The 10,675-nt window shown below is 39.8% G+C and overlaps 2 protein-coding genes across 3 annotated transcripts; one reads left to right on the forward strand and one right to left on the reverse strand.

Moving 5' to 3' along the window:
• Nucleotides 1-3,905: 3,905 nt before the first annotated feature.
• Nucleotides 3,906-7,141, forward strand: nme6 (NME/NM23 nucleoside diphosphate kinase 6). 2 transcript variants are annotated; one of them, XM_079996975.1, is made up of 6 exons: nt 3,906-3,950; nt 4,251-4,343; nt 4,550-4,652; nt 5,336-5,375; nt 5,880-6,040; nt 6,383-7,141. In XM_079996975.1, the coding sequence occupies exons 1-6, from the start codon at nt 3,936-3,938 to the stop codon at nt 6,532-6,534; spliced, it is 564 nt and encodes a 187-aa protein (XP_079853101.1). In that variant the 5' UTR covers nt 3,906-3,935; the 3' UTR covers nt 6,535-7,141. The 2 variants fall into 2 exon arrangements, with proteins under 2 accessions (XP_079853101.1, XP_079853102.1); XM_079996976.1 differs by having other exon boundaries at nt 3,937-4,095.
• Nucleotides 7,142-7,486: 345 nt separating this feature from the next.
• baalcb (BAALC binder of MAP3K1 and KLF4 b) lies at nt 7,487-9,797 on the reverse strand (the record flags this gene model as incomplete). The annotated part of the gene is made up of 3 exons (XM_080022814.1): nt 7,487-7,690; nt 7,776-7,975; nt 9,617-9,797. The coding sequence occupies 3 exons, from the start codon at nt 9,795-9,797 to the stop codon at nt 7,487-7,489; spliced, it is 585 nt and encodes a 194-aa protein (XP_079878940.1).
• Between the last annotated feature and the right edge of the window lie 878 nt (nt 9,798-10,675).

A 10,675-nucleotide genomic window follows, 5' to 3' on the forward strand; every position in this document is an offset into this window, starting at 1 on the left:
GGTGATGGCGATGCACTCCCATGACTCTGAGAGGGAAATAAAGGGATTTTGGTTCATGTTTTGAAGACATCATAGGCCATTACAACGTCTGACGGATGTGCTTTTGATAGAATTTCATTTAAACAACATGGGTATGTTATTCCCATCACTTCTCCACTTTATCTACCTGATTTCCTTCTTGTGGTTACTCTGGGATGTGACTTTATCTTTCTAAGCTCCCGCTAAAGCCCCCAAAAGGTGTGAGAACAGGAAACACACCACTGACCTGATAATTCTCACCTAGTTCCCTCTTTCCAAACAACTCTGACATAAAAGGGCCATGGGTGTTACAACGGGGCATGTGTCCCCTTTAAACGGTGTCGCTGACCCCACTGTAATCGTCAGGCGGCCTTTGAGTGACTGGGTGACAGGTGAGATACAAGAGTTTGGATCAGGTCAAAAGTTTACTCTAAAGTATTTTCCAAAAGAATAAATATCTATCTATCTATCTATCTATCTATCTATCTATCTATCTATCTATCTATCTATCTATCTATCTATCTATCTATCTATCTATCTATCTATCTATCTATCTATCTATCTGTCTATCTATCTATCTATCTTTCTATCTATTTATTGTATCCATCTTTCTGTCTATCTGTCAGGTAGTCAGTTAGTGTGTCTGACAGTCTGTCTGTCTGTCTGTCTGTCTGTCTGTCTGTCTGTCTGTCTGTCTGTCTATCTATCTCTCTCTCTATTGTATCCACCTTTCTATCTATCTGACTATTTGTCAGTCAGTCAGTCAGTCAGTCAGTCAGTCAGTCTGTCTGTCTGTCTGACAGTCAGTCAGTCTGTCTGTCTGTCTGTCTGTCTGTCTGTCTGTCTGTCTGTCTGTCTGTCTGTCTGTCTGTCTGTCTGTCTGTCTATCTATCTATCTATTGTATCCACCTTTCTATCTATCTGACTGTCAGTCTGTCTGACAGTCTGTCTGTCTGTCTGTCTGTCTGTCTGTCTGTCTGTCTGTCTGTCTGTCTATCTATATCTCTATTGTATCCACCTTTCTATCTATCCGACTATCTGTCAGTCTGTCTGTCTGTCTGTCTGTCTGTCTGTCTGTCTGTCTGTCTGTCTGTCTATCTATCTATCTATCTATCTATCTATGTTTGTGTTTTTGTATGAGAGGGCAGCTACACATTTATTTTATTTGTATGTTCTGTAAACTCTACTGCTGTAACACCTGAATTAATAAAGTCTTATCATCTCATCTCATCTTATGTCTTATCTTATCTTATCCTAGCTTATCTTATCTTATCTTATCGTATCTTATCTTATCTTATCTTATCTTATCTTATCTTATCTTATCTTATCCTAGATTATCTTATCTTATCTTATCTTATAACAAACAAATACACAATCGATATTCCAACAATAATCTCTTCTTTATTGCTGGTTCCTAACCTAGGGATTATATTAAATTTGATAGCAATCGTTATCCTCACCAACATAAGCGTTTTTGATGAAATGCAGATGCTTTCCCATTTGTCCTAACTCCTTACTCTTGAGAGAAATCTAAGATATTATAGAAGCAAATCATCAAAGGTGAACATATTATCGCTATCTCGGATAGAAATACTCGGTCCGAGTCTATCAAACTCCTCAAGCCTTGGATATGATAAAATATTTGGCAACTAACTCTATAACTTATTATATACTTATTGTGCAACAAAAAGGAAAAGGAAACATATTTTTACCTAAAGAACAAAGAGAAAAAGTTTAAAAAGGCATAATATCCAACTCAAAAGCTTAAGTCCTAATCCCAGAGGAGAGTGTGCTATAACTGGAATGCAGTGTGCATCATGCTCTCAGATACATACTTCAACCGTGGGCTCTCCACTGAGGCTCCAGGCAGATGAATGAACATGACATGGCCTATGAACACCCATGTTCTAATGGCGGGCCAGGGGGGATGGGGCGCGGGGTGTGTGGGGGGGGGGTCATCTGTCAGCTGCCCTGCCGCCACCAAAAGGGAGCGACAACTGCAGTCGAGCCAGCAACAGCAGCGGCAGCAGCAGTCAGCAGCCGAAACACTGAGATAAAACACAGATAGCTAAGCTTTATGGTCGGGCTCAGCTGAATCAGCGTCCCCGCCCGAGGATGTTCCAGTGAGGAGTCAGCGACAAGCGGCCACAGCCTCTCTAGTGTCTACTGTGCCCTGCCTGCTGTTCCATTTCAAACAGCTCATAGTTGATAAATGTGGAAAATGTACTTCTCTGTCAATGTATTATAATATGAAATAATAATATGTAATATGTAATAATTTCTACATAGTAATATTTAATCACAATGAAATGATATATGTGCAATAACACTGGTATTTCACTGTACATACTGTAATAAGATAGTTCGTAATAATTAATATATATAATTTGTACCCTATATATTCATAACAATAACTTATGGCGTCCATAGTATCACATTTAGTATATTCTGTATATTTTTATATATCTGAATATTTTCTATTTGTGTACATTTGACAATTTTTATTTTTACTTCAGTTTTTATGCTATTTTATTTATTATATTTTGTATTTTATTATATATTATTCATATATTTATTTTTTTATTTTTATTTTTCAGACTGTTAAACATTTTTTTAATGCTAATTGTCCATAGAGAAACACACCAAACCTCACCAGAACAAAATGCTAGTATATGAAAATGTCCTGGCAAACAAAACTGATTCTGATTCTGAGGTGACAAGTGTGTGCAAGATGCGTTTCGCCCAAACAAACCAAGGGATTATGATCCAAAGATCCACAGATCTCTCTCCACTTCAACCCTTGGCTCACACCTCCACAACAGCTCTTTCCCTTCCATAATCAAATCATTCTTTCTCCTCTGAGCCCACCTCTGCTCTTTTTCTAGCCTCCCCCTGCCTAAAAAAAATCCTTATACAACCAACTCTGCTGACATTACTCCTTCTTATCACAGGCAAGTTTTGTTTGCATCTAGGATCACTTGAACTGTAAAGAACATTAATAACCACCATGTCAAAACCGCCTGACTTTAAAAAAGCCATGTATAACTTGTTGTGCAGGCTTATGACGGGAGCTTCTACACATCGAGGGTCTTCATTGTGTATTTTTGTATTTATATGCCAGTGTCACATTCATCCCACGTCTGGACTTCTCTTGTGTGCTGCTGCTGCTCCAAGCTCTATATCATCCCACCGTGATCCTCATGATCTCACCCCCATCCTCCTGACACCTCCTTTCCTTCTCTCCATTCCTCATGGAAGGTAACAGCTGTGGCATCAACCCAGGTCACATGACATTGGCAGGTGGGGGAAACCTATGTGGGACATAGCACCACCCCCCTCCTCATCCGGTCCAATACTTTATACGTTATATATATTGTATGTCAACCCCGAAACTTCAACCCACCTCCACATTTCCAGGGTGTGGCATCTTTTTTTCTTCTTCTCCTTTTGCCTTGTTGGAATGTGGCCGTTTGAGTCTCCCATGTCTGATCTCTAACATTGATGAGATTCCACAGACCAAAAAAAAAATCTTAGGTTGGAGTCACACATTCTAACCAGTTCGTGGCATGTTCACTCGGGTGTGGCTGCTGTTAATGAAGAGTGAATCCAGTATTATTTGAAGACGATGAATTGTAACTCGGTTGCATTATGAAAACACACACCGGCCGATCATAATGTATTAGAAATGCTCTATTGACCGTGAACCAAATTGAGTCTACATTCGTGATCATAGAATACATATTAAAATGATGTTCAGCTAAAAACGAACTGCTTTCGTTATGAATAAATACAAATACTTTCGATGTAAATTCCCCACGAGAGTTCATTTGAAAATCACTCGTGCGCTATAGCAACCGGAAAGCGGACACCAATGCGGTTCGGGTTTCGCGGGACACATTTTATAGACGGACCATGCAATGTCAAGAGTAGAGGTGTTGTTGTCGTTTTGTGGCTGTTGTTTGGTTGACATGCTGTTGTTTGGAATCCAAACAGAAAACACGCGAATATGTTAAAAAGTTTCCCTGAACACAACGACTCCAGACTTTCAATAAGACGGTTGTCGCAGTCCGCACTGAAGTAATTATTCCAGTGGTGCTTCTTTTTTTTTTTTTTTTTTTTTTAAACAGTCATAAGTGTGTTGTCGGCGAAAGTTTTGTTATTAACAATTTGATATGTTTAAAATGTATGATATTATTTCAAATCGGTATTTGTTTGTTTTTTTTTCTTTTCAGGCCATGCTGCTGACCGCTCGCCTGTCTAAAGCTCTGCAGCTCACCCTGGCGGTGATCAAGCCGGATGCAGTCGCACATCCTGTGATGTTGGAGGTGGGAAGCTCACCCTAACTCTAACCCTGCTGCTTCACTTTCGTATGGCCTGCGATGAATAAACGTCGTGCTCACATTTAACATTCTTTGCATGCGTCAAACTTACGTACTAAAAACACTAAACACTCCGTTGGATACTATATTTTATACAACATTTTTTTTTAAACTCTGTCCATTTCACCTTTTTTTTTTTTTTTGTATCCCAGGCTCTTCACCAAAGAATTCTGGACGACAACTTTGCCATTGTTAGATGCAAGGAGCTGGTGTGGAAACGGCACGACTCTGAGAGGTTTTATGCTGAACATGCGGGTGTGGAAATGTCTGTTTAATTTTTATCGGCTGTAATTTAGTTCTACAGTGGCGGCTTTCACCAAACTCATTCATAGGCGACAAACCAAATGCTACCCCGATACACTGAGGCAGGAATTGCGAAACCTGTTTCATACAATTTGGAGTGGTTGGTTAACCATTCTCCCCATTGTGTTGCATTGAAAGGCACAATTTAAAATGTACTTGGCCTTGGTACAGGAATTATTCATCTCCCTTTGGAATTATTTCCCTGAAAATTAATAACTACTTTGTGAATCTGCAAAGTAACTTGTCCGTGACCTATATTCCTAAGTGAGAACAATTTAGGAATGGTCAGGTGCTTCTGGTATGCCACATTATTGTTATGGCTGTATCTCTACTTGAATTGATCACTTTCATAGAGCTATACTGCATTGAGATGCGTCAGAGTAAGATGGTGTCTATATTTCTGAGGAAGACAATGAAGACGTATTTTGAAAATTGTTGTAGATGTAATAGATATGTATGTGATCATTCATTATCTGGCAGGAAAATATTTCTCCTGCCATCAGAAGTTTGATGTGATCTGTTTGTCAGTCTGCATTGAAAGTATTGTTTTAGAGCTGTTTTCTGTTATCACAGTGCTGCCACTATCAGACAATTACAGTGATATGTCTTCATTTTGATTTGTTTGTGCTCCTCAGGGCGATTCTTCTATCAAAGACTTGTAGAATTCATGTCCAGGTATGTTTTAGATCAAATACACCAAATTTTAAGGCTTCCAGTTATTACTGAATGATCATCTCTCAGACTAGACACCTGTATCTGTTGTTTGAGAATACACAGCTATCGTGCGTTTTAGCTTGTGTCTGTCTTCATGTGGACTCCCCCCTCTCCAAACACTGTCAGCTCACAGCATCTTTTGTGCGTAAAACCGTGAAACAATGGTTGCTACAGCAACCTTTTCTTTTCTTGGGTGCTGTCATTGTTGGTGGGATCCTTCAATGGATCAAAAATACCTCAACAAGCCCATAAATATGTATCTTCTGTTTTATTATTATTTGTTGTATGATCTGGTGGCTAATGCTGGAGATGTGGTTTCTGCCAGATTTTCCCATTAAGGAATTTTGAAATAAGTGTTTTCTATGTAAAGCAAACTATAGTTGAGCCTATTCATAATGGCCCAAACTTGCCTTAATATTTCTACCCATACATTCTGACAATGTTTTTCTTGTTATCACCCCTCAGTGGTCCTATGCGGGCTTACATTCTGGCTAGAGAAGACGCTGTAAGTCACTGGAGGGAAGTGATGGGACCAACCAAAGTTTTCAGGGCCAGATATAGCTCCCCTGCAACCATCAGGGCCCAGTTTGGACTCACAGACACAAGGAACACCACACACGGCTCAGGTATGAAGCATGTTGTGCTACAGAACTAGCTATTGGAGGTAATGTGAAATTTGGTAGTAAATAGGTCTGTAAATGCTGCAACTTGGATGGCTCAGGAACAGTTTTTGCTTGATTATTTTTGATATTTTTTATATCTTTGCATCCCAAGACTGCAAGGCTGGCTCCTACTGAAGTTTCACACCAACAAAAAATATACGATTTAAACCTTTTACTTTATATATGAAATACTAAATCATTACAAAGTAAAAGCATAAAAAAATATTTTTCATGTATTTAAATGTGAAGTTAATTATCGGTTACATTCTATGCTGTGTGTTCTTACCCTCCCCCTTTTTTCTGCAGATTCCATGGAGTCGGCGCACAGAGAGATCAGGTTCTTTTTCCCTGAATTTTGTCCGGAGGAGTGGATGGAAAAGGAAGAGCCGTTGTTCCGATTCGGAGAAATGAAATATGATCAGCAAAGACAAATCCACATGCTTCCAACACAATGCTGAGCTCACAGCAAACTTGATGAAGTCAACTGTACATTGTCAATCCTGCTACAAACTGAGCCCTCTGTAGCCATGTCCCCTAATAACCTAATAACATGCCGCATACCGTTTGTGATAAAAGTTACTCAAAAATCATGTACACCTGGCTTTTTATACCAAGAAGTCACCACATTTAGCATTTTTTCTATATGAGAAGCCAATACAAGGATCACATATGCTTGGCTTTTGCTTGTGTCAACAAAATACAGTATATCAAAACCCTCTTCTTGTCCTTCCCGTGAAGTGAATCTCACTGGCCTTGAGATGGACCAGAAAAGTCTAGTTTCAACATTGTATTGTTTAGTCACATAAAAAAATACAAACAACAAATAGAATAGTTCTAAATCCACATGTAAGCGCAATCTTCTTACGTTGTGCAATCAACACAATCCGATGCATGTGCATTCACATGGCAACTGTTTTTGTTTCTTTTTGTGTATCAAATTTCATTTCCACTACGGTAATAATATAAATTTGGTCTATGCATAACATTTATGTAAATATGAAGTGATCTGTGTATTGTTTTAACAGGATCTTTTTCCTTCCATGATTAAATGAGCTATAAAATGATTGTCTTTGTGATTTGTTTTTGTTGGCGTAATTTCCAAAAGGTTTTTCTCTCCGTTACTTCAAACCAAAATATAACTTTTTTTTTTAAGACTGATGTTCATCGTTGTAAATGTAATCATTCAAGTCTAAAACATCTTATTGTCAATATTAAACAACTTTGCCTAAGGAGACAGACAGAAACACTATACAAACTGATGAGTTCATCATTTCTAACAAAGTCTAACCAGAGCGGTTCAAACATCATGCATTACCTTCTTTCTGCTCATCGCATACGTTCGGTCTGCAAACTCAGACAACTTGCACTCGGAACTCCCCAAGCAGTTTGCGAAACCAGCCTTGGGTAGATTCAGTCATTGTTTTCTCTGTGGTTCATTGTTTTATTTGAAGTATTTTGCATTGCTGCCTCTTTGAGGCCTCCCACCGGTTTCATCACCTCGTAGGTAGTGAAGGATTTCTCTTTGATTTTCCCACTCTTGTCCACCTGGCGGATGCTCTGCGTCACCGTGATGGTCACCTGCTTGGTGGGCATCCGGTTGTCCTGCCACTTGGTCTGCGAGGGTTGATGAAAGGTTGACTGGTAAATTACACGTTCATCGGGACTAAACCCTTCTATGCAGACGAGTTGGGCGGCTTACGATCTCTTCTGTGCGTAGGACGCTCCTGCATTGCACCGTGGTACCAGTCGTCGGTAGCACCATGTCCTGCGGTGGGGCGGCCTGGATCGCAGGAGGGCCAGCAGGTTTCCCGTCGCTCAGACTGGTCTCGGACAGAGCCGAGCAGACCTTCAGATACGCCTGAGCTGGGTGAGGGAGACCGTCCTCGAAGAAATCAGGCACTGAAATAAAAAATAAAAGTAGAGGTCTCAGCCTTCTGCAACACTGTTGTTGTTGTTGTTGTGTTGTAGGGTTCCATTCTTGGACCTGTGGTACAGGAGCCTTTTCTCCTTATAAATGCTGTGTCTGACAGGTTTAAGTTATACTGATAAACCATAAAAATACCCCTTCCCCACAAAAAAATTTTTTATGCACATACAGTCTATATACTGTATATATATATATATATATATATATACATATACATATACATGTACATATATATATATATATATATATTCAGAACAACTCAGTGTGAATAATAGGCTCTAGTAAAATACAGCAAAACTTAAAAAAATTATAATACTCCTATCACACAAAATGTCACAAGGATTTAAGGACTGCTTGAAGAGAGTCCATTCACTATGTTGCTTATGTTCCTATTGTAACTGACCATTACACAAACAGCATAGCTTTTACAAGGTGATGTAAGGCAAATCACTGAATCAGCGTGAGAACTTTTTGAAAAACAAATTGGTTTGTTCTGTGGACAGACACGGGCACCATGGCTGCAGATCCACAATGTTTAACAGTGTTTTCCAGAGACAAATTAAATAAGCTTCTTCTGGGTCTCTTGATATTCCGTAGAGGGAGCCTTAATAGAATGTGCCTTTGCAGAGTGAGGAAGGTTACTCTCTAAACATCGGTTGCCATGTGAACCTCGTCCTGTTTGAGTGCACTGTCTTTTGATGTAACGGTTTGAGCCCATTTTTGATATATCTCTTTATTGCAGCATCATACTCCCATGACTAAGTGCAGCCTGTTGCTTAATTGTTAGATAAAGGGAGTTCTGTTTAATGTCAATTGTGTCTATAATCTAAAGTTTGAAAACGCATGTCTTTAATATGTTTGCTTTTGGAGCAGATTGAGATGTCAACAAAGTATATATAGGAGTTAAGGTGCACTTTTTAAAGTATAAAAGAAGGACGTGGCTTGTATAATGATATATTAATTAACACATTTTCAATATTTTCTTGATATTGTCACAGAAATTAGAGGGTCGCTTTAGTCTGCAGTTTGTCAATCGGTGGTTTAAAAAAAAGAGGCAGACAGACGCTGGTTTTTACTTGTACAAGGGTTGGGTCAGAGATGTGCTCTCATGCAGCTCTCTGAGTCGAACTGTTTATTTTTCAGGGAGTCAGAGAATATATGGTCAGTTTGGCATCACAGATTTATAGGTATTCCAGATAAGATAGTCTTGACACACTAAGGACAATGAGGTTCTGTTCTTGCTCTTGCAGCTGCATCGACGGGAGGAGGCCGAAAAGACTATACTCCCACTTATACGGTTTGGAAAACCATGGCAAAATAAGAAATATGTGACTGAGGACATATGAGGTTGTGTACTTCATTATGTGTGTGCGCATATGTTTAAGTGATTACATAGATTTAGATATATTGTTACAATATAAAGACACAACTTTGAAAATACAATGAACAAATAATAACTATTTGTTAGTAAAAATTAACATTGAGGTTATCATCAAGAGAAGACATAAAGAGGATTAGTAGCATCCATCAAGAAAAACAAACATAGAGAACATAAAAACAGAACAAAACATATTGTTTGGGTTTGAATGAGTAGGAATAAATGTTTTTCTTACTTGTGCTGATGGTTTTGTCGGTGGTGAAGCTGTCCGAGGAGTTTTCGGAGGGAATGCTCTGGATGGAGGACAGGGGGATGTCGCTGTCGGTGCTGGTCAGCCAAGTCGACTCCGTCTCCTTGGTCCAGCTCTCCAGGTAGCGCGGCTCTAGTGCGTCCAGCCGGCTGCCCCCGCATCCCATGGCTGTGGCCCAAAAGCCGGACGGGCTTCACTCTCTGTACGTGGCACCAGTCAGAGGAAAGAAAAGACCTTCACAGGTTTTGATGGAAGAGAAAAACAGTGAGACAAGTAATAAGTGTTGCTGCTCCTTCATAGCTAGAGTAAACACACCACAACCTCCTTGCACCTTAAATAGAATGAATATCTATAGACCCAAATTGATGCCCTTGCGTAGAAAGATAAAGCACAGTGAAGCAATCATTACGGTCACAATCTCGTTGACTATTTAGGCATTGATATAACAATCACACTCTATGATGATAATTATAGAGGGGCGACAAGTTACAAATTGGGTAAACATCAACGTCTTGCAGGTCTTTCCACACTTGACTGATTGAACTGGAAATTCACTTTTTTTTTCAAATGATTTCTCCTTCTCGATACCAACACAGCCAATACCAATGAGAACCATCTGTGGCTGATTTAGGACGATTAGGACCATTGCCTCCATTTTTGTGTTGTGATTGCAGCTCAGAGAACAGCGATCATAAAGGACTTACGAGCGAAACCCGCTCTATTGCGTTGGTCAAATCTGGTCAGCGGTAAGGTCTTCCCACTTTAACTTCCCTTAAAAGGTTTAAGTGGCACAGAAGTCCAGCGGCCTTGGAGAGAAGCGCTCCCTCATAAGATCACGGTCAGGTTCAGGTTATTCAACAACGTGAAGGTTGAGATGAATCCACTGCTTCCAAACGGTTTCATTTTCCCCTGGAGGCCCTGAGGGCTCAGTCTGCTCTGTTGACCCGCCGAGGCAAGGCGATCACACAGAGCATAGGTCTGACGCTGTGATAAATCACAGAGAGAGAGAGAGAGAGAGAGAAACAAACAAAGATTAAGAAAGAA

This window comes from Zeus faber, assembly GCF_960531495.2.
Source record: "Zeus faber genome assembly, chromosome: 2".
Lineage (NCBI taxonomy): Eukaryota > Metazoa > Chordata > Actinopteri > Zeiformes > Zeidae > Zeus > Zeus faber.

Coding starts and splice junctions, on each gene's coding strand:
- nme6 (XM_079996975.1), top strand. Junction 4,653..5,335: donor GTTTTATGCTGAACATGCGG/GTGTGGAAATGT, acceptor TGTGCTCCTCAG/GGCGATTCTTCTATCAAAGA. Junction 5,376..5,879: donor CTTGTAGAATTCATGTCCAG/GTATGTTTTAGA, acceptor ATCACCCCTCAG/TGGTCCTATGCGGGCTTACA.